Source organism: Pyrus communis, chromosome 8, assembly GCF_963583255.1.
Source record: "Pyrus communis chromosome 8, drPyrComm1.1, whole genome shotgun sequence".
NCBI lineage: Eukaryota > Viridiplantae > Streptophyta > Magnoliopsida > Rosales > Rosaceae > Pyrus > Pyrus communis.
This window is the reverse complement of record NC_084810.1, coordinates 9,722,768-9,747,013: the sequence shown is the minus strand read 5'-3', so window position 1 is coordinate 9,747,013 and position 24,246 is coordinate 9,722,768. Positions and strand designations below refer to the sequence as shown.

General features: G+C 36.9%; 2 protein-coding genes across 4 annotated transcripts; both read left to right on the top strand.

Moving 5' to 3' along the window:
- Positions 1 to 3,733: 3,733 nt before the first annotated feature.
- Positions 3,734 to 4,979, top strand: LOC137743704 (uncharacterized). The gene is made up of 4 exons (XM_068483636.1): positions 3,734 to 4,023; positions 4,126 to 4,175; positions 4,296 to 4,377; positions 4,678 to 4,979. Exons 1-4 carry the CDS (start codon positions 3,786 to 3,788, stop codon positions 4,722 to 4,724), a joined length of 417 nt encoding a protein of 138 aa, XP_068339737.1. The 5' UTR covers positions 3,734 to 3,785; the 3' UTR covers positions 4,725 to 4,979.
- A 15,502-nt stretch (positions 4,980 to 20,481) lies between these two features.
- LOC137742047 (scarecrow-like protein 21) lies at positions 20,482 to 23,489 on the top strand. Of its 3 annotated transcripts, none has more exons than XR_011069359.1 (2): positions 20,482 to 20,673; positions 21,395 to 21,419. XR_011069359.1 is itself a non-coding variant. In XM_068481785.1 (2 exons), exon 2 carries the CDS (start codon positions 21,711 to 21,713, stop codon positions 23,310 to 23,312), a length of 1,602 nt encoding a protein of 533 aa, XP_068337886.1. In that variant the 5' UTR covers positions 20,545 to 20,673; positions 21,513 to 21,710; the 3' UTR covers positions 23,313 to 23,489. The 3 variants fall into 3 exon arrangements, 2 of the variants coding, with proteins under 2 accessions (XP_068337886.1, XP_068337887.1); XM_068481785.1 differs by lacking the exon at positions 21,395 to 21,419 and adding an exon at positions 21,513 to 23,489 and having other exon boundaries at positions 20,545 to 20,673; XM_068481786.1 differs by lacking the exon at positions 21,395 to 21,419 and adding an exon at positions 21,556 to 23,489 and having other exon boundaries at positions 20,571 to 20,673.
- The last annotated feature ends 757 nt before the right edge of the window (positions 23,490 to 24,246 follow it).

The following is a 24,246-nucleotide window of genomic DNA, read 5'->3' as shown; positions in this document are numbered from 1 at the left end:
AGGGGCATGAATAGGTGCTTAACCAATGATTTATTTCATCAAGGTAGAAGTAGATTCTGCAGGGTTGAGGTTTGGGAACAATATCCCTTATTCTTGAAGTTTTAGGTCTTAGATGCCAAGGATCACACTTTGCGCGTGATGCCACACTTTGGCAGCCCTTGATTCTACCATACGTTGTAAAAACAAACCTTGAAGTAGGTGAGAAAGAGACAAACAGACCCAGACTTAGGTTTGGTAGGCTCCAGGCAAAGCTGGAGAGGTCTGTTCGGTAGGCCTCTGCCGAAGCAGAGCAATACCATTCGATGGGCCCTAGTCGAAACTGGGAATCACCATATTGACCGAACTGGGTAAAGCCATTTGGTAAACTCCAACTGAGCTGGGTCTATGCTATTTGGTAGACTCCAGCCGAAGATGGGTCTATAACTTTTCTCACATTTATGGTAGTAATCAGATTCGTGAATGTGGCAAACTTTTGCTCTCTACATTGCTGCTTCAGGAAAGAGTTAGAAACATGGAAGGATGAGAAAAGTATTCTCTAGTTAAAATTCGATCGGATTTATAAACTTCATAATCGTACTAATTCATGGACGTAATCATTGTGTGCTTCAGTCAATATCTTTCATGATTAGACGGTCCGTAGAAGCAAACCAAAGAGCCATGGAATCCTCGTTCAAGATGTATTTCCATTTGTTATGCTTCGAGCATAAGTCTTCTTATGAAGATCATGGCGGAGGCTTATTCAGCTCTTCCATGTCATTGTTAGCTACAATGGCTTCTCAACTTCTTGATAGTCAAGTGGAGATTCACGTCTTGTACTCCACATAAAGTGGTTTCTATTAGAAATGTACACATTAGTGAAATTGAACTTGTTACAGTTCGACAATCCACTGAATGGAGGGAACAAAATTGTGATTGGTGTTATGGAAAATAAAATATCCATAAGCATCAAAGTTAGAACATTCATGTTCTAAGACATGGTTTACATGAAAAATTCGAGTTTTCATGGGGGTATTATTTTATGAAAACTAGGGGTTTCAAAGGCACTAAATTCAAAACTACAGGTTTGAGTTTAGTTATGAATCTTATGGTTCGTAAAAAGGAGGTACCTTTAAGAACACATAATACAATATACAACTAAGTGTAGTGGATTTGGGTTGCTTTAGGAACTCAAGTGTGAGCGCTTACGAAAAAGAATCAGCGGTTCAAAGAAAAAAAATAAAATATTGAATCGTTAATGTCCAAAAGTGGGTTTTAGGCCAATAATTTTGGATGTCTTGTCGGATTAGTGGATTGCTGATCACTTTAATTAATTCAATAAATCGAGACCATTCGGTGTCGATTGTAGAAGCAAAATAATATAAAGATTCAAGCCTATGCATAGAAGTCATGTTGGCTGCAGGCCAATTAGAAGGCAGCCCAAAAAAATTTGGGCTCAAATCTGCTGTGGGCAGCCCCAGCCTAAGTAGGGTTGAGGGCCAAATCAAAAGGGAAGCCCAATTGGACTTGGTTTGTGAGCCGCTATGGTGGCGACAATATCAGTCTAAAACTAAGGTCCGAATCCTCAGAAACATCGATGGGAAAATAATCGTGATGTCAGATAGGTCCAAAAACCTCAAATATTCTTTGGGATTCTCTCAAATCTGTTCGAAGACAAAAATCTACCCACGAAGACAACTACAGGTCGTCGAGTTTTGTGAAAATAATTTATCCATGAACAACTTAAAGAAGTCAGAGATCAAAGGTCTCGTCGGGAAAATCACAGAACGGAAAGATCGAACAACGTCGTTCAACCTGTGCATCTGGGTTATAAGATAGAGTTGGCTTGCCTCAGCTCAGTGGATTGGCTTGACCTTGGCACGAACGTGTGGCTCCAGCGATTGGCTTGGCTTGGCAACGCAGCTGCAAGCCGTGAAGCAGCCAAGTTTTCCCTTTTTTTTTTCTTTTCAATTTTTCTAATTTCTATTATTTAGGGTTTTTAGAACCCCAAAAAATAAAATAAAAAATCATGCTTCTATTTTATTTAGATTCTTTGACTCGCAAATTTCACATAGCTAATTTATAATTGTGTAATGCATGAACGTGTGTGTCTATATATATATGTCGGAAGGAAAATATAAATGTAGGGGGTTCATGCATCATGTGAAATATTTTCATGTTTCACAGTCGTTTCAAATATCTTAATTTATTTTAAAAGAACCTAATTGGCAGAAAACAATTAAGCTTTTGAATTTGTAGAAGATCCTTCTCGGAAAGCCGAAATTGCATCTCCAATGCATTGTATCACATTCAACAAAGAAAAATTAAATTGAATCAATAGCATGTAGATCAATTCAATAAAAGAATAAATTAATCATAAAAAGAATGATTGAAGATCAAACTCTTTGTAGCACAACGTCAAGAAGGTGCTGATAACGTGTTGTAGGGCTAATTTACTGAATCATATAAAGGATAGAGAGAGGGGTGCAGCACATAGAGAGATAAGAAATAGATGTGTAATTGTAAGGTGTGTGTTATCTCACCACATTGTGCTTTTATTTATAGTAGTAGGGAAGGTTAAATCCTTACCCTAATAGGATTACAACTCTAATAGGATAATATATAGTCTAAGAGATATGGTAGAATCCTATAAGGATATCCTAGATATATTAGGATTTACATAATCACATTCCTAATCTAATAAGACGGCAACAAAAAATAGTTTTTTCATTATAATTTTACGGAAATCGAATTCTCTTTTTGTTGGCCGAATTCTTTTGGTCATAGTTTTTTCATTTTAATTTTCACTAATTTTTAGCTATGCCTCCTGAAATTCGATTTTAATCTTATTTTGCTCTATGTAACTCAAAAGTTATCACTTTACTCCCTAAAACTCAAAGTTCGCTCCACTTAAACCCCTGGAACTCGATTTTGATCCCACTTTGCCCCCTGAAACTAGAAAATCGTCTCTATAAAACTCGAAATTCATTCCACACTGCCTTAGATTTGTTAATTTCTTATGTGAATTTGATTTGAATGCAGTAGACTAATCAATTTCTATTTTATCTTTTTCATCTCTTCAATTCTTTTAAACAAAATATTCTATGATTGTTAAATGTTACGCATAATGGAGATTATAGTCAAATTGTTTATATGTTTCGTGATGGGCTTTAGTTGTTTTTGTATTTTGTCTCTCTTTAAAATATTTAAAAACTAGTGAAATTGTTTAAAATATATTATATATTTGTCTTTATATGTAAGACTCTCTAATTGAACCAATTCGTCTAGCTATAAAAAATAATATACGTGCATTAATAATAAGGCATATGAACCATATTATTCACGTAAGATGTGAAATGTTAAAATACGTTACTTATGTTCTCAATTCTCTCTATTGAAAATTTGAAATAAGACATCCTTAAAAATAAACTGTAGAGTACTTTAACCCTAAATTATAGAAAACTTTAACGAAAAGTTTCCGGTATTGTTCACTTTAACGAAAAGTTATATTTTTACACTAAAAAATCAATTTTGGTACTATTCAATTTACCCCTCATTTTTTTCTTATCGTTAAAACTCAAAGTTTTCAAAACATTTTCATTAGTTTTCCTTAAATTATATGTGTGATCCACATTTATTTTCTAATGAGTGGGTGAGTCTGTGTTGAGCAACGTGGCCCAATATGCAACGGTGGTGACTAGTATCAGCCCATCTCCTCTCTCTCTCCCTGTGTGTGTGTGTGTGTGTGTGTGTAAAGTCGCACCCCCGCCAGTGCCCGTGCCTGAGTGGCATCCTTTCTCGTCGTGGCAATGGAAGCCTCAGTTTCTTCCTCAATACTCATGAAAAATCCAAGCATTTCCAACAGCAGTCTATTGTTTGAAAGCAGAAACATTGCAAAGTGTGCAAGCTTTACCAGAAAACCACAGAAACTTGCGATACAAAAACCAAGCAAAAAAGCTTGGAGGATTGCAGCAATCGACGATGTTTCAGCTGTAGCTGATCCGACCCCGGTCGTCATCACCTGGCAAATTGTTGTCGGAGCTATAGGTATGTATATATATGTGTGTGTGTGTGTGTGTGTTTATTCTTACATCTTATATAAGTGCTTTATTACTTTTAGTGATTTCAATTTTGTTAATATTTTTGCAGCTGGAGTAACACCTTTTGTGGTCGCTGGAATTGAATTCAGCAAAAGAATAGTAAGTTCAGGAATATTACATGAATTCATGTACAAAAATGAGTTTATTATCCAATAAATCATATGTTATTAAGTGAAAATATGTTATTGATTATGATTTATGCAAATGTGGTATTGGTAGATCGCACAGAAAAGATGCGAGGTATGCAGAGGGTCAGGACTTGTTTTGACCAAAGACAACTATGTGAAATGTCCTGAATGTGGTATGCTTCATACTCCATTTATTTGCTTCTATATATTATCAAGGGACCGAAATTCTATATAGGTTCTTTTATTTTTGGGACGTGATTTTCCGGTTTTCTCCTTTTGCGTTTCTTCTCTTGTCTCCGTCTTTTTATTCTTTTTTAAGTTATTCAATTCAAAAGTTAAAAGAAAAAAAATGAAGTGTAGGAGAAGAAAAGGGATGTGCAAATATTTTTACTCTTATTCTTCTTGGACTGAAAATTTAGCGGTTTTTTTGTAAGTTAATTTATTTCCTTTTTGTTTTTGAATTCTTCTTTCAGGTGGATTTCTCCCTTGGCAATCATGGAAAAGATTCTTTTCTGGCTAAGATCCAATAATTTTTAGCATTAACACATTTTCTATAAGGTTCGATGGAGGATGTTTGATCCAATTTTATGATGCAACTATTGAAGCATAAGTTGCTTTGTACATGTTGGTGTGTGATTTCGTGGGATAAGACAGCAATGTGAAAGCTTGTAGAATTTGGAGGGGAAAGATCACAATCTGCCAGGCAGAATGGGATCTGTGAATAATGTTTTGTGCCTGTATGCTTGCAGTGCATTGAACAACTGTTATATAAACAGGTCAATTCCTAAGCCCATGTTCAATGATTTAGGGTAGATTATCGTATAGTTTGTTTAAAAAATAAAAAAAAAAAAAGTAGGCAATCCAAATACAATTTTGAGCCTATTTGATGAGAAATAAAACATCCGGAAGAATGCCCTTGCTAGTCATAATTTTTTTAGCTCACATTACAAATAAGCTGGTCACTTCATGAAAGCAGAAAGACTCATGAACTACATTCTGTCGGAATTTGTAGGGTGGAAAATAAATTTTACAAACTCTCTTTAAGATCTTTAATCCTAAGGTTGATGTATTCACTTATATGAGATAGAAACTATACACCTTTTGGGGCACTACCTTTATTTTCATCAAGCTTGGTCGCCCTAAGGTAGGGCCTTCTTCCTTTCCATGCATGCTCCATCTCCAAAGATCGAGAACACCCTTTGTAGATTTCGGTTGCACCTAGCAATCGTATGAGTAGATTGTCTACGCACTCTGTTTCCAACAAAGATCAAACCGCGTAGTTCACCTTTAGAACTAAGGTGAGAATGGAGAAGGATGGTTTTGGTGGTGGTAGTGTTTTCTCTCTTCTAGAGAGAGAAAAAAACTCACTGAAAATATTAATTTTTTCTACTTGGTTATAGAGGATGACCAGTACTTGTCTTTCTTCTAAGGATGTGTGGAAGACAAACTCTTACACATGCATGTGTGTCAAGAAGGCCTTGAACTTCTTGTGAAAGTTTCACATCTTTCCACTCTTCCTCTACACACCACCATATAAGGGCAAACTTGAATTTATCATCACTTTTCATATCACATCCTTTCAAAATGGGTAATGAGCCATCATTACCCATTTTGGACCATTAGTGCACTCCAAATCATCTTAGAACTTGTAACAATCCCAATGGGTTTGGGCCTATGGACCTAACAACTCTTAAAACTATTTCGATGCCCATTTTAGACATATAACAACCACTATAATTAATTAAACAGTTTAATTAATTATTTAACCAAACTAATTAATCTAATTAATTATTTCCATCACCTTAATCCTAGAATAGAGTGTGCGATCTTTTTAAGTTCTTATTAATGATTTTTATTTTTTAATACAACAATATATTTTACACCAGAGGAAGGGAGGAGTTCACCTAAACCACATAATGGACAACCTAATTTAGTATCAAATTCGCCATCTACGAGATTCAAACCTAAGACCTCTCACTAACAAGTGAAGATGAATACCACCAGACTAAGTGACGGTTATGAGATGAATTAGACTCTTTAATTATTTTACCAAGTTTAAAACTCACCTTTTAATCCACCTTTTTTGTGAAGACAACAATGATTGTCTTTGAGGATCGCATAGACCATGTCATGCGCCTAGTCGCATGTCATGTTCTCCTAGTCAATGTACTATATATGGGATAACATATTCAATTCCAAATTATAATGCAATACAGTCATTTTCTAATACAATTCTCTCGAATACTATTTAGGCTATTTCATGTCAAGTGCCTAAGCGACCAACTCATGATTCAACTGGATAGATTTGAAACTTCATTCCAAATCACAACTTTTTTGCCAAAGACTTCTAATCCATGTCGATGAGCATTCTCCTTCAATTGTGAAGGTTAGAGATTCATTTTTGTACATTCACTGGCCTCCATGATTAGGTAGTTTAACCCCAACAATGTCGTGGGCACCCTCTCACATCAAAGTGCCTTTAATATAATCAAAGATTAAGGACCTAACCACAAGACAATTGTGATGCCTCGGGTCAAAGGGCTAATTTGCAATATTACAACGATCGAGCTACTATTACATGACCATGTATCTAGCATGCATACATAAGATCTCGAGGAAATCACGTTCAATGAACTTAATCTTTATTAACAGATACACATTTGTCTTAGTGACTCTCACTAATGGCTTAGACTAGCCATGCATCCCGTCTTACAATGTGCAGAATAATGTCTACCAGTTTTACCGGATTAGAAGATATCCACTAGAATAATCCAACGAACAAGAACAATGTTTATCATAAACACATATTAAAAAGGTCTCTTTAACGTTATCTCATAAGTTACCTCTTACATATGTTTATAATCATTATCCATGCACTCACTAATGAGATTGCCTTGAAAATCTACCTACAGTGATCTTGCCAATGATTAGATTATGAACTAATCCCTAAATTACCTGAAGCAATCCACTAACCTTGATTGCTTTTACGGTATACATCCAACACATTGGGCACCATGAAAGTACAATAGATAACAAAAGTTCTTGGCTAAGATCTCACACTACTAGAATTTTGAACTCAATACTAGAGTTAAAATTAAAAGTTTCCACTTATAAGTATGGAAGAATGCTATAAGACCGTAGTGCTAAATAACTTCAACTGACCTATGTTAAAAAAAATAAAATGTCCATCAACCTATACGGAAATATTAAAAATTATTTATTGACCCAAACTAAATTTTTGTAATATAATACTAAGAACAACCAACACTTTCAATTTCACCTACATATTTCCATTGATCCAAATTAGCTTCCATTCACTTATAATAATAATATGTCACATCTATGTGAAATAATTGAGGAGAACAAATTTCACACCAATAAGAATTACAACTAAATTCATGCAACTAAGAAAAGAACATACAAGTTTAACTTTGTCACACCGATGTAGTACGTGTCAAGAGCTCTCTTATACTGTAGTATTGGAATCCTTGGAGTTTCCAACAATAAAAAGTATTATTAAACTAAGGAATTGCTACAACTAGTATAATGCATTTGTCCTTGAAATCTAAGACTTCCTTTATCTCCGAGTGAGAGTTTTTCTCTCCTATTGAGAGTCTTTCTCACCTTCTGGTGTGAGTCTTCAAAAATCAAGAAATCCCAGTGGTATCGACCCTAGCCTCAACCGGGGTCAATCATCGTTCCCTCCCTTCTCTTTTTCTCTTCTCTGCTCTTCACTTCTACTGCTCTCTCTCCATGCTTTCTACCCCGATCTTGTCTATCCCTCTTGCTCAATTGGTATCCCTCATTTTGTTCATTAAATTTTTTATTTTCAGCCATGAATATTGTTGAGATCGTGTGTAGAGCTTCGGTGTTTTCACCGGCTCCGGTGTTTTTAACACCACCACCTTCTCCTGGTTATCTGCTTTTACCGGCAGCGTTGTTCGTGGGCTTCCATGAACTTCATCCCGATAGTTGGCTGCCTTCGTTCAGGTGTTGGCTATCTTTTCTTTGTGGCTGTGCTCGTGAAGCTGATCGGAATTGGATGAAACGTCTGAAAAGACGATACTCGATTGTGGATAAGGATTTGGACAGATTGAGGTTTACTGTGGCGACGATGGATGTAGTGGATGGTTCTAGAATCTATAATTTTGTTTGTGTGTTTGGGCTTCAACAGTTGGTTGGTCCCGTTGTCCTCTGTTTGTCTTGGCCCACTTTTTGCTTGTCCATATGTTAGCTTTGGGCTTTGGTTGTATTTTTGTTTGCTTCTAGTTAGTAATAAAAGTAGCACTTTGACCCAAAAAAACAAAAAAAAAAAAAAAAAAAAAGGGAAAAAAAGGGAAAAAAAAAAGTATTATTAAACTTTATCATGGGTGCTAAAAGTCCCCATTATGATTAGATTTTCTCCTTTTAATTTGGAGGTCTAATTCGCTGACTTTGGAGGATACATTTTGGGTACAAAAGCTTCCTTTCCCTCATGAGAGACTCTCTCTATCTGAGAGTCATTTCTCATTGGTTGTGTGAGTGGACCTAATCTCCACAAATTCCAGAGCTGCCGACCCTAGCTATGGCTAGGGGCAGTGGCAGTCATTTCCTCCTGCCCTTTGTCTTCTCTTTTCTTTCCTGATTTTGCTTTATCCCCCTGCTCCCCACCCCGATTTGGCTTGTCCTTCACATCACAATGGCGTTCATCATCTTTGACCATCTCCACTTCGTTCTGTAGTCACTGTTTCATCGAGAGAGTGTGTTGAGTTTCAATGTTCCCACCAACTCGAGTGTTCACAACACCACCACTTTCTATGGTTGCTGGCTTTGTCGGTAGCGTTGCTTGGGTATTGTGACGAGCTTCTTCCACTTTGTGATTGGTTTTTTCCTTTGTGGCTGTGTTCGAAAAGTTGCTTGCAGCTGGTTGATGCGATTAGAGAGGTGTTCGTCGACTGGAGGCGTGAAAGCTTGCAGATCGTGTTGGTTCACTGTAGTAGAGGCAATGGAAGTAGAAGACTAAGGTTTCTTTTGCAAGTTTCTGGTTTGGGCCTGAATTCTTATTTAGGCTTTTTTTGTTTAACTTTATTGGTTCAATTTTGCTTGTACTTCTTTGACTTAGACCTTTGTTGTTTAAACTTAAGTTGTTGGTAATGGAATTGTTTACCTTTGTACCAAAAAAATAATATTGGCTGACTGTGAAGAGCCGTACATTCTTCCAAACCCTCAACTTCAAATAATATTCGCTGACTTTGCTAGATCTTGTACATTTGTCAAAATATATCACCTTCACATATTCTAGTTCTATCAATTTCTAATAAAAGGTCCAAAATTATGTGCTGGTGTTGTTTTTGATTGATTAGTCTGACTTTATGATCTAGCAAACTAGAAAATGACGGTAGCTACCTAACCATGACCACATTTTTCATTCTTTAAAATGTGCATGATATATAATAAGAACAATCTCACTCAAATTTACGGGAACACACATGATCATAACCAAAATAGGGATTTTTTGTGAGGGTTAGAGGTCTATTATCTTTTACATTGACGCGTGTAAGGAAGTGAGGGATCCTAAAATGATTATTTTTGTAATTTTATTTTAATTTTTTTAAATGGTTAAATACGAATAATTGCGCACCTTTAGGGGTGATTGTCACATCCCGACCCGGGCGGGACCACTTCCTGGGCCCGCACCACCACCGTAGCACAATATTGTCCGCTTTGGGCCCCAACTATGCCCTCACGGTTTTGTTTCTGGGAACTCACACGAGAACTTCCCAATGGGTCACCCATCCTTGGAATGCTCTCGCGCGCTACTCGCTTAACTTCGGAGTTCCTACAGAACCCGAAGCCAGTGAGCTCCCAAAAGGCCTCGTGCTAGGTAGGGATGAGAATATACATATAAGGATCACTCCCCTGGGCGATGTGGGATATCACAATCCACCCCCCTTAGGGGTCTGATGTCCTCGTCGGCACACACGCAACCAGGGTTAGGCTCATCTGAACGACGTGGCTCACTTCGAGGCGGTATAGTTCTGACAGAAGACACAAAGAAATTCTCAAGATATACAGGACTGCAACCTAGGCTCTGATACCAAATTGTCACATCCCGACCCGGGCGGGACCACTTCCTGGGCCCACTCCACCACTGTAGCATGATATTGTCCGCTTTGGGCCCCGACTACGCCCTCACGATTTTGTTTCTGGGAACTCACATGAGAACTTCCCAATGGGTCACCCATCCTAGGAATGCTTTCGCGCGCTACTCGCTTAACTTCTGAGTTCCTACGGAACCCGAAGCCAGTGAGGTCCCAAAATGCCTCGTGCTAGGTAGGGATGGGAATATACATATAAGGATCACTCCTTTGGGCGATTGTGAGATTGTGACATCCCACATCGCCCATGGGAGTGATCTTTATATGTATATTCTCATTCCTACCTAGCACGAGGCCTTTTGGGAGCTTACTGGCTTCGGGTTCCGTAAGAACTCCGAAGTTAAGTGAGTAGCACTCGAGGGCATTCCCAGGATGGGTGACCCATTGGGAAGTTCTCGTGTGAGTTCCCAGAAACAAAACCATGAGGACGTAGTCGGGGCCCAAAACGGATAATATCGTGCTACGGTGGTGGAGCGGGCCCGGGCGTGCCAGCACGCCCTCCTTAGGACAGGGTGTGTTAGTGATGCCAAATTATCTCAATACCTTCCTATACCTACCTAACATTTAGAAAGAATGGACACTTGTTAGGTCACCAATGCTAAGTGATGATGTCATCACCGTTAATTGATAATGCCTTTAATGTTAAGTGATGGCATAGACAAATATGGAAGTTGATTTTCACTTACTTATGGAATTTTGAATCCTCAAATGAACAATTCTTAGCCAAGATAAATGTTATATTTGTCTACTTAAAAGGATCAGTTTATAGATTTAGATCTTTATAGATGACGTGAGAATGAAGCACGATTCAATACTTATCCAGGTCATCACTTAATGTTGATGACCTAATGAATGTCCAATTCCCGAAAACATTAGGTTGTCATTGGAACATATTAAAAGGTCGGGACCAATTTGAAATTACCACTTAAGATTGGGTAGTTATTTGTAGTTAACCGCAAAAAAAATTGTAGCACTTATTAAACATTTCATTTGATATATGGAGAATGTTAGCAACATTTTTGTCTTTCTTTTTTGTTCTACAATATTGCATGATAATATAACCATTTATTTTTTAAGTCACCCTTTAAAGATCATATGTGCAAAACTAAATTTGAATTCGTTTAGTCATCTAATGGTTATCCAATATATAGATATGCATGTTAGTTTCTCAATTAAACAATTTTGACAAACATTACTTCAACAGTTCAAACAATTTCTAATTTGGCTGATTTTTTTAAGAGTTGATCTTTAAATGATAATGATACTAATCTCCAAATAACATTGCAAAATGAAAAAAAAAAAAAAAAAGAAAGAAAGAAAAGGCCAACATTTAATTAATTACTTCATTCCATTTACAAATGAAAACCATGTACACATATCAATGTTTTATAAACGAGGCGTAGGTGAGACGTTTCACAGATAGCTTTGTCTAAGCGAAAGGCTTGAGGCATGAAGCGAAGAATTATATATTGAGATAACACTTTTTTAAACATTTCAAATAGCGACAAAAGTTAATACATATGTAAGATGACATCATTAGTACTTTTTTTTGTTTTTTCTAGAGTGTAAATTACAAAAATACTCTCATATTTGAAAAGGTGGAGGCGTATAAATCCTAGCTAGATGAGTGGAGGAGGTACAAACTCTGAGCACAAAGAGAGAAAAGATGACCACGACGCAATAAGAGAGGTGTCAACGCCGGTTACGGTATAGGTAAGCACTGCATACATCTCCGGTGGTCGCGGTAACGCCGGAGGCATGCACCACCACTGGACGCCAGGTATTTCAATAAAGTCGGTATGACATACTTTCACAAGCTTCGCAGCAAGTTTTATTGCTCCATCGTCAACTTTGATGAGCTCTGGTCACTCCTTCCCTAGGAGGCTAAGGAAGACGTGCTACTCATCAATGTGACTCAATACGACTTCTTCAAGGTCTTGGGCAAGGGCATGTTGCCGCAGCACCAGCCCATTGCTGAGATTGCCATCATCCTCTGCTACTTCCAGAGAGATAGAGTTGGAGATCGAACGAACTGAGGAGGGGTAGAATTGTAAGAGTTTTGAGACCCCTCTTGTCCCACATCGGGCAACAATGGTTTTTCACTAGCCTTTATATAGGCTTATTCCTTCTTCTTAGTAATTAGAACTTGGACCATTTGGAAACGGATTGAAGGCTTGGGCCTTATGGTTGTGTGGATTAGGCTTGATGATTATACTATTATATTAATATTAATTAATCAAGACAAGGGCCTTGGGCCTTGGGGCCAAGGAATTAAAATTAATCTGATCAATTAGTTTTAATTTCGAAAGTTTTTAATTAAATTAATTAAAACCGTTTTGATTAATAGACACAACTCTTTGGAAAGAGTTGTATAGCTTCAGATACATCCAAAAGGTGTTTGAAAAGGTATGAATGAGCCTATATAACTGGAGTCCTCAGTTCCATCAAAAATCATCTTTTCTTCCTCCTTGTCTCCTGTACAAAATTTCCAGAGAGTAAACACACAAAGCAATTCGCTAGAATTCTATAATCCAGTGCGGGTTGTAGAATTAGGTAGTTGTATTCTGGTCGAGCAGACGTTGTAGAACTACAAGTACACGAGTGAGACATTAATACTGTTCGAAGGACATAGCGTTTGTGCTAGCCTCTACCTTCAGTTCATTCAAGTTAGTATCATTTTAATTTTTTGTAATTATTGTGTAATTGCATTCTGTATTGCAACTATTTTTTGAATAATAAAGTATAAGTATTTCGGTTCTATATTTCTGTTATTTTATTGTTTCTAAATTGTTCTCCAACAAGAATGTGTCGGGATCGATTCCGAATGGAGGGATACAGGTTGGATAGAAAGTGGCAATCTCCTAGGACTCATGTGTTTTCTTTGAATTTTCAGTTAGCATGGATCTTCACCTGAAAATTAAGTCCATCTTAATTTTTCATGTTAGAAGGGGAAACCCATGTGACCTCTGCAATGTTTGAGTTGTCTTTTTTGAGAGAGGGTACTATTGCCAAAATAATCTCATGAGAAGTATAAGAAGTATCGGAAGAAATTCATGAGAAGAAGGATAGGGTGGAGAATGGAAATACTAAAGAGTACTTTATGCATGAGTAATTTAAAAGTGGTAGAAGTGATCTCAAAACCTTCCATATGTAATTAGTTAGTTTTTCATATAGGGTTGCTCCATTCATTTAAGGATTGAGAAAAAAGTTGTCTCTTTTAAATTATAGTTTATATGGTTGTTTCACTTAATGATTGAGAAAAACATTCTCTTTTGAATTTTTTGTGCTTGTTTGTGAAGTCATTTTTTTGAAACGTGTATTTTGTTTTTCTTTACGTTATGAGATACTTCATGACACACTCCGATCGAGATCAGGGCATGCTGGCCGTCACGTGGAAGTGACGTAACCATGTGCACAGTGCGGAAGCTAATAAAATAATAATAAAAATAGTACGAATAAGTAAAAACCAGCTTTACACAAGTAAAAACAAACATGTGCAAGCGTAAGTGTGAACACAAAGTTCAGAGCACGAAGACCTGATGCAGTCCGGGAGAAAACGACACAACAAAAGCACACCCGAAGGTGGTCCTACACTGGTGATAGTCTGTCAGATATGCCAGGGAAATCCTCCGGGAAGCCACCAAACATGCTAGCCAACTAGAACCTGGAGGGGTGCAAAACAAAAGCGTGAGTGGGCAAAAACAAAGCTTTTCGAAAACCATTTAATAAATAAGTTCTAACCCCTCGCCGTAAAACCTGTATACTTCCCAGAAAATAGAACATATATATAAATAAGTCATGCTCAGAAATATGCCATGTCAAAACCTCGAAGTAAAATGCAAGTACTCAGGTAATATCACATCAATGCCATATGATCTGTCAGCCGGAGTCACCTAACGTGACCTGTACGGCTGAATCTAGAGCTCAAATCTCCATCTCACTAACTATGCCTGCACACGAGTCGGAACCACCTAAAGTGGTCTGTATGACAAGCCTGGGTGTAATATAAGTACGCTCAAGTGCTACAATCACGTGAAGGCTGGGCGAATAATCGCGGGTCACCTACGAGTCGAAACCACCTAAAGTGGTTTGTACGACAGGACTGTGCACCTAACTTGGATCCAAGATGAGCGTGTGGTGCGGGAGGTGAACATCACGTGAAGGACTGTGCCCAACTCTGGGCGGGAACACTAACACCGGGGGTGCAGGTTATGAGCTTTCTAAGCATCTCAAGTCACTACTGAACGTAAACATAAATCATAACTCACCTGGCACTTACCTGTGTGTCCGCAGCACCAAACATATATAAACATATGTGATTCATAATGCGTAAATAAACAACAAACTATAAGCATGGCATATAAACGAATAAACATTTCATTTCACTTTCTGGGAAAAGTATAAGTATATAGGTATATACAGAAAACCAAAAGCCAACTCACTGGTATGTGGAAGGGTCGTAACCCCCTTGCCTCGAGTGACCACACTCGTCCTCGGGATAGGTATCACCTATATGCGGAACAACTATAAAAACGTTAATTTTAAAACACATAACCAACCTTAAGAAATAACTTCTCATTCAATGCTCAAATGGGGTGTATGAATACATCAACGTGATCTACTCAACCTCAGGAACATCCCCATATTTTTAGAAAAAATTTTCACCGTCGCACACGCCCCCACGTGCCGGCCAAGGCACGGCCACGCGCAGGCACGTGCTTGGCACGCTGACGGCGTCAGTTAACACCGTCAGGAATATTTCGTTAACTTTGACGGATTCCGTTAATACCATTAGGAATATTCCGTCCAAACTGACGGAATATTCCGTCGTCTTCTCCGGCGCCGTCACCAACGCCGGAAAATCGTGAAATCTTTAAAACTTCGTATCTTCTTCGTTTTTCAACCAAATTTCACAAAATTGGTACCAAAATGAAGCTTACAACAAGAGGAACAAGTTCATACCACTTTCAAGTGCTAAAACACACGGGATCTCGCCGGGAAAACACCCCCAACTCCAGCCAACCTCGACACTTATGATCCTGACGTCCAAAACCTTCAAACGAACCACCCCGAGCCTCCTAAGGACCTCACCAAGCTTCCTACAAGCTTGGAATTCCCAAAAACACAAGAATTAACGTGTGCATGAACAGTGACAAAAATTGGGTATCCCGAGTTCGACGTGAAAACGAAGGTATCCTTACCTGAAATGGGTATGGTTGAACTTCTACGAACCTCATGAGCATGGATATGTACTTTGTTTCTTCGATCTGTGAAGATTACAAGGGTTTTGGGGTATGTCCGTACAAATGGGATAGAAAATGGGGAAGGGAAAGGGCACAGGACAGGGTGCAGGGCAGGGAAAGGGTGAAGGAAATGTGTGTGGTCCACAACCAGCCACACCAAGCTCAAAACAACCACACAACGTAAAAAAATCACACTAGGGGCAAAATCGTCTTTTCACGCGTACGTTTTAAAAATTTTCGGAACGGGCTGTCACACTTCATGGTTGTATTCTAAATTAAAAAATTTAAAAAAAACCTTTGGTCTCTATTTTGTTTCTTACATATATTTTGAAATTGAATCTGCAAAAAAAAATGGCCGAAGAGAGGTTGAATTGATGACAATTATGTAGTTTTGTGAAAAATATACAAACTAATTATACTAAAATGTATACAAAACTGATTCTATAAACATGGAACTGATTCTACAAACATGGTCGAGAAGCGGTTGGACTGATGACATGTATGTAGTTTTGTTGAACATATACAAACAGATTCTACTAAAATTATACAAAATGATTCTATATGTATTTGAAACTGATTCTACAAAAATGGTTGAAGACGGGTTAAACTGATTCTACAAAACTGGTTGAGAATGGATTGAACTGATTCTGCAAAAATAGTCGAGGATGGGTTGAACTGATTATGCAAAAATAGTCGAGGATTGATTTGACTAATTCTGCATAAATGGTGGAAGACATGTTGAACTAATTCTACAAAAATGGTCAAGGACGAGTTGAACTGCAAAAATGGTTGAAGATGGTTTGAACTGATTTCTGTAGAAATAATGGAGGACGAGATGAAAGCAAAAATGGTATGGTTTAATTGATTTTGCAAAAATGGTCGAGGACAAGCTAAACTGATTCTACAAAAATAGTCAAAGACGAGTTGAACTGATTCTGTAGAAATGATCGAAGAAGGTTGAATTTAATTTTGCAGAAATGTTCGAAGACTAGTTGAACTTGATTATGCAGGATGGGTTGAACTTGATTTTGGAAAAATGGTCGAAGATGGGTTGAAATTGATTATGCAAAAAATGGTTGAGGACAGGTTGAACTGATTCTGCAAAAATAGTCGACGACGATTGAACTGATTCTGCAAAAATGGTCGAAGATCGATTGAATTGATTCTGCAAAAATGAAAGAGGATGGTTGAACTGATTCTGGAAAAATGATGGGAAAACATGTTGAACTAATTATGCAAAATTGGTCAATGACGGGTTGAACTGATTCTGCAAAATATGGTCGAAGACTAATTGAATTGATTATGTAAAAATGAAATAGGAAGGTTGAATTGATTATGCAAAAATGGTAGATGACGGATTGAACTGATTCTGCAAAATTGGTCGAAGATGGGTTGAACTAATTTGGCAAAAGTGGTCAAGGACGGTTAAACTGATTCTGCAAAAATGATCGAATACGGGTTGAGCTGATTCTACAAAAATTGCAAAAATGGTCGATGATGAGTTGAACTAATTTTGCAAAAATGGTCAAGAACGGGTTGAATTGATTCTAGTAATAAATGATACAAACTAATTTTGCATATATTTTCAAAACTGATTCTACAGAAATAGTCGAGGATGTGTTGAGTTTATGGCACATATTAATTTGTTGGAGTTGTGAAGGTTGGATTCTATTAACAACTCTAAGCACTAGTTTGGTACTAAGGTGATTTTATAAAAAGTGGGTATCAAAAAAAGCTGAGCTCAAAAAGGTGTTTGATAAACACTTAAAACAACTTATTTTCATAGTTTTGGGTGAAAAAAAGCTGAAAACGTGAAGCAGCAAAAATGAGCTTATTCTCACAGCACAGTAGATGCAGTTTTTTTTCAAAGCACAACAATACCAAACCAACCCTAAAGCCTTAGGGGTATGACTGGTATTTTAAAACTTTTTTTTTCCATGTTTTTGGATTGGGCTTTAGTTATTTTTATGTTTTTGTCTCTTGTTGACATGTTTAAAAACTAATGGAATTCTTTGAAATATAGCGAAAGTTTTTGTCTATATATAAAGCACCCAAAAACAAAGATAACATATAATAATAATAAAAACAAAAATGATGTATCAGTACTTTTTTCGTTCTGGCCACACGATTTTTTGGATCTATAAATAATATAAAAAGTATAAAAGTCTCTTGAGTATTTTCTTTAAATGAATATTAAAAATACAAAATTGTTTTTTTTTTTTTTTTTTTTTTTTTGTACTTATCTTTTAGTTTTTTTGAAAGGGATTTGTTATTGTACTCTAAAAATCTCATCTTGCATTCAAAATTTTTTATAATTAAAAGTCTTCTTCACCTTCTACAAGCTCTAAAACGAAAAAACACAGTAACTGCTCTGTAACTAAAAACCCATTTCAACTAATTTTTTTTTTTTTTTTTAAAATTTCGGTAACATTATGCCCAATTGAATGCCTTGAATCGCGCCTCCACGGATCGTAGACGAGTTTTCGCCGACTCTGACAAAATAGAGGCAATTTTTCTGTCACTCCGCTTCTAAAGCCACCTAGTCGCATTGGGGGACGAGTTTTTTTTTAAAACACTAACATATATAAAGACATCATGATGTGCTGCAGACGTGATACTTACAGTTTGAACGCTATCTAAATATATAGTGCTCGATCGAGAGTATAGTCGAAACCCTAAGTAGATATACCAAATATGAAAATAAAAGGAGTACAGAAATGTTGAACCTACACGATCAAATGGTCTTTTGCTTCCCTAATATATGATGAAATGGCTTTTGGCCTTTTATTCATAAAATCAACACATGCAGGAGACAGACAGGTCCAGACGACAGGTCCTTATCTTGAATTAATTTTTGAATTTCATATCATACATCATGTCAACACTGCCGATTGATCTTCAACGTCACCCGTTATTGCAACTATTTTGTTGTTTGCATGAAATCTAAAGCAACCGCCTTCGACCTTTCTGTTGAAAATTTTAATTAATTAGCATACTAATTAATTAAGACTAATTTTGATTGAATGGTTTGGTAAATAATTAGCACTTCCATCACCATAAAAATATTCAGCTTTGAGTTTGGAAGCTGTAGAAAATTGTAAGTGTAACCAATTATACAATTATCAATTATATACAATTACATATCTATTTTTCTTATCGAAAAGTTAGTTGTGTGATAAATAAGCCTGACAAGTAGTTGTATGTGACTTATGTAATTGAATCAATGTAAGGACGTCGGTCATCATGCTTGATTGATATATACAACACCAAAAGGAGTAGCAGTGTTTGTTGGATCTCGTCTCTCATCTCTGATCTTCGTGGTACAGTGTTTGTTGGTTCTCTTGTCTCTTTTCTGATCTTCGTCCTACAACATTTATTGGATGGTACGACTTGAGAGTAAAGTGGACAAAACAAACGGTTCTGGGGCTTCTTGTATTGTATATTACCCATTCCGTCCAACCTTCAAATTAGCTTTGGTAATTTACTCAATTTATTTGGAAAAATTCCATACTTCGGTAAAGAAAAATGAGATACACTTAATTATAATTCTATCCAGTAAAATTTGATCCAATGAAACACAGTTTCTATTTTATTTAAGGTTCTAAAAGATGCTAGATGTTTGTCGGACAACGAGTTGGGGCCTAGCGGCTAAGTTGGAGCATAGGCGGATTTAAGTAAATATATTACGTATCGTATAAATGTATGATTATACTTAAAAAAAGATACATAATTTCATAGGGATACATAAGTTGCAAAATTGAATGATAGAAATATTATGATGTTTAGGACATAATGTAAACATAGGGAATACGTATATGATGTGTGTTCATCTAAAGTATTCAACAAGTTTTTTACAATTTTTTGAAAAAAAATAAAATTGTAAATGAAAATTACATATTTTTTGTCAAAGAAAGAGTCGTGACCTAGATGAGTATCTAAGTAGGTTTGGGTGGGTTAGGTTGTTTAAACGTTTTTTCTTAATTTTCAAACATTTGGAGATTAATCGGAACGGTGACCCCACCTAAAGGGCACTAGGTGAGAATTTTTAAAACAATAATCTTATTAGAGGACGTTCTGAATTCATATTTGATATGCGGCTTTTATCGAATCAAATGACAATAAAATAAAGTAAAATCCTCATACGCCTTTCACTACCGAGAACAATTTTCTCTCAAAACTATTACGGCATTTTGCCTTTTCTGTTGTTGTAGAGAGTTGTTTTTCACACTACTTAAGCTTGTCGTGCACTTCCTTATAGATTTAGTTATTTATTTCAATAAATCGAGCGAACACGAAAATCATGATTAACACGAGTGTGAACAAATTAAGAAAAAAAAAAGGTGTTTATCATTTTCCTTCGTGTAAAATCCCAGTCAAACAACATGATTACTCCCTTGTCTGTGGGGTTTAGTTTTGTCAAATTCTTAACTAAGCATGACTAATTGAAGCACATAATTCTTAAATAAATAGAGTAGAATGACATTGACTTTATAAATCCGAAGGAAAAAGATAATCATGTCCAATATTTTATTGTCTTTGTCACTCAATATTACGGTTTAGTAGATTTTTTTTAATTGTAAGTAAAGTTTCAGGCTTGATTATAATTAAAGATGAATTTGAACTACATTATTACACGTTTATTATGAAATTAAACTCACTCTCTTATCCCTTAATATAAATTATAACGTTTGATAATATATATATATATATATATATATATATATATATATATATATATATATATATATATATAACGTTTTCCATGAAAAGACTTTGACGTCGACCATGACTAAGAGACGACTACAATACAGAGAGATGATGAACGTATGAAACAAGAAATAAATAATGGGAGTGTTTTAGGCGCTAAACCTAAACGTCGTAATGTGTGTGGCAGCAATGTAATTCGTGAAAAGATTGAGGTTTGATGTTAGGAAAGCACTGTTATAAGAGGCAGATATTTTCTTGGGTTATGTAGGAGACGGTGTTTAGCTAACAGACTTTGGATCGTTGCATTTGAACTCAGAAGCAAAGAAGAACACGAAAGCTGAAGCTCAAAGGTGATCATCAACCACACATCAATAATCATAAGGTCTGTCAAAACCCCATCAGAAACTGCAATGGCTTTTCACCAAATTCCGTACTTTTAATTTTTATTTTATTTTATTGTTCTTCAAATTAGATGCTTTTGAGCTATAATGTTTGCTGCAGTTGCATGTGCTTTTTTTCCGCTTTTAGTTTCTTATGTGATGAAGGTGAAAACTTGGTGGTCAATTTAGTGGCTTTGAATTTGTTATTTCAAGCATGAATTTATTGTGAGAGTGAGACGTAGTATTTTATCTCGAGTTTTCAATATTCTTTTTTTTTTAACAAACGGTGGGATATTCTGCACTAAATTCATTTAAATTAGCAGAAGGGAATTCGAGGAGCACGCTGCTCTAGCCAACTGGTTTTGTAGGTTGGCTGATGAGTTGTCGTCAGGAGTGGGATCTTTGGGCTCCCACAAATGCAGGAAAAAGGAGAAACCCTTTTGGTGTTAACTTCTTTTCTGTTTGTTTGAATGAAGATATGGTGGTAGTTTCATAATTCTAAGTGAAACCCTTGTATGTTTGAAGCTTTTCTGATTGTTTCCCGTTTGTAAACTTCAAGGTCTAGATTATTTGTTCAAACCAGAAATGGAATGTCAGATTATTCTCAACCTTTTCTTAATATAAACTGAGAGTTATAACTACTGCAGTGATTGAGCTGAAAATTGTTTACAGTTTATGCTAAAACGCCTCGCAGATAAAAATTATTTTTACAACATTTGCTAGAACATGCGGGCATCTCAAATAGATAGCTTCAATATTTTTCAGTAGGATCTTTGAAATGCAATTTTCTTTGTCCGTCTTGATAACACTTAATTGTCTTGTTACTTTTTTATTTCTGCAGAGTATGTATGGACTCTATTTAATTTACCACCGTTTTCAAGCAGAGTTTGTACAAAAGTTGGATCTGTATGTTATGATGTGGTCAAGGTTCGGTCTAAATAACAAGAGAGTTGTCAGTTAATTCGAGAGATCTTGTGCCAGAAAAGTCCATTAGCATTTCATTTGGTTGGATCAAACAAAGGAATTGGCTTTCCTGAAAATGCGAGAATCTTACAAGCATATAATCCCAAATGTTCCACGCCGAATCGGAGAACAGCCTGTTGAAGAGCCGGAGTCTTCCTTCCAGAATGTTGAACAACAAGCATCCTCTGATGAGGTTGTCCAAGGAACACAGCTTTCAGTTCAAAGATTTGAACAACACTGTACCCTTGAATCATCCTCGGGAACCAGTGGTTACCCTGGTCGCAGTTCTCCATCAAGTTTGAATTTCTCAGCAAATGGAAGTCCAGCATCACATCCAGATGTGCATTCCTACCAGTCTTGTGGCTCTCCTGTCAACCAGTCGTGTATATCAAATGAAACGGATGACCTGGGTCACAAAATTAGGGAACTGGAAAATGCTTTGCTGGGAAATGATTCAGATGCCTTTGACGCGTACAACATCATAGATGAGGTTGGGGCTAATCAAATTTATTCAGAAGCAGAGCACTGGGAACAAATGATGGTGATGATCCGCGGAAGTGACTTAAAGGAGGTGCTTTGCGCATGTGCAAAAGCGTTGGCAAACAATGATATGTCAACAACTGAACAGTTGTTCTCAAACCTACGTCAGATGGTGTCAGTTTCAGGTGAGCCAATCCAACGTTTAGGAGCTTACATTTTGGAAGGTCTTATTGCAAGGCTGGCCTTGTCGGGGAGTTCTATCTGTGCATCCCTAAGATGCAAGGAGCCTGCCAGTGCTGAACTCCTCTCGTACATGCACATACTTTATGAAGTCTGCCCATACTTCAAGTTCGGATATATGTCAGCAAATGGGGCGATTGCAGAAGCTATGAAGGATGAAAGTAGAGTTCATATAATTGATTTTCAGGTAGCTCAAGGCAGCCAGTGGATTACATTAATCCAGGCTTTAGCTACTCGGCCAGGAGGACCCCCACAGATTAGGATCACAGGCATAGATGATTCCACATCAGCTTATGTTCGGGGAGGGGGCCTTGGTGTTGTGGGACAGAGGTTGTCAAGGCTTGCGGAGTCATGTAAGGTACCGTTTGAGTTCCATGCTGCTGGAATTTTTGGTTCTGAGGTTCAACTTGAGGACCTTGTGATTCGACCTGGCGAGGCTATTGCAGTGAATTTTGCCTTAATGCTGCACCACATACCAGATGAGAGTGTGAGTAGTCAGAATCACAGGGACCGGCTGTTGAGGCTTGCCAAGAGTTTGTCACCCAAGGTAGTGACTCTTGTTGAACAAGAATCAAACACCAACACAGTCCCTTTCCTTCCTCGTTTCACTGAGACGCTGAGCTATTTTAGCGCTGTCTTTGATTCAATTGATGTTGCTCTGCCAAGGGAGCATAGGGAGCGGATCAATGTCGAGCAGCACTGTCTGGCACGAGAAATTGTTAACATTATAGCATGTGAAGGGGCGGAAAGAGTAGAACGTTATGAGCCTCTCAGTAAGTGGAGGTCACGATTCATTATGGCTGGTTTTTCGCCTTGTCCACTGAGCCCCTTGGTAAACGCAACTATCAAGACTTTACTGCAGAGTTATTCTGAGAAGTACACGCTTGAAGAGATGGGTGGAGCTTTATATCTCGGCTGGATGAATCAACCACTGGTTGTCTCTTGTGCGTGGAGGTAAAAAACATGAAATTTTGTGTTTCTTGATCTTGTATGGAACCCTAAAGTAATCTTCTGCTCTCGTTTGAACTCTTCGTGTTTCTTTTTTTCGTCGGATAGTTAAGGTATCTTTGGTAGAGTGATGGTTATTTTATGTTGTAAGGGCTATGCTTCAGAAGAAATAAATGAGCCTTTTTCATATACATCTTTGTACCTTGAATTTTACATCATCAGAAAACAACTTTTGGAATCAAAATCTTCTTTTAAATCGTCACGTAATGTTTATTGAGGTGAAAACTATAACAAAACAAGGAAGTAGAGCATAGTTATTCCTCACTACCAAATATTCTGCGGTGGAAAGCAGTTTTTGGTTTTCAATTGAATCGGATTCTTCGTAGTCCTCAATCATGCACATTAACAATTCTGCCTGCAATTGTCCTGCAGACTATTACAGCACTTTTTACGTTTTTCCTCCTTGCGATGGAAATGGTTATCATTGCCGAAGTCCTTGCTACTTGTACTCAATTGAATCTCATTCGTCACTCTATATAATGTGTCAAAGTTGTAAGACATATTTTGAAATCACAACCACAAGAGATTACGATCACGAATATAATGAATCAAATCAATATAAAATAGAGATGAACTAATTATATCGAACTTATCTATATAGTATGGAAGACATGGCTCTTGCGGACGACAAAGAATTCGGTGTATGGATAAGAATGTCTTCTACTCTCTCCAAACTATATGTTCTTGATATGAATAGGGTTTAGCACATAATAGAATGACTATTGTAAGAGCAGGGACAATCCTTATATAGTTTCTAGGATATCTCTAAATCAAGCCTATTATTAAATAAGAGATTCATAATCACAATTACATATTTTATATCCCATCATAATAAGTCTTCGCTACTTAGGAATTACTTAATAGGTTAATCAGATGTTAAGACT

Bases quoted from the DNA above. Each gene is read 5' to 3' on its own strand.
- LOC137742047 (XM_068481785.1), top strand. From the start codon at position 21,711: ATGCGAGAATCTTACAAGCATATAATCCCAAATGTTCCACGCCGAATC.
- LOC137743704 (XM_068483636.1), top strand. From the start codon at position 3,786: ATGGAAGCCTCAGTTTCTTCCTCAATACTCATGAAAAATCCAAGCATT. The intron at 4,176-4,295 runs GTAAGTTCAGGA...TGGTATTGGTAG, and splicing joins TTGAATTCAGCAAAAGAATA to ATCGCACAGAAAAGATGCGA. The intron at 4,378-4,677 runs GTATGCTTCATA...TTCTTCTTTCAG, and splicing joins TGTGAAATGTCCTGAATGTG to GTGGATTTCTCCCTTGGCAA.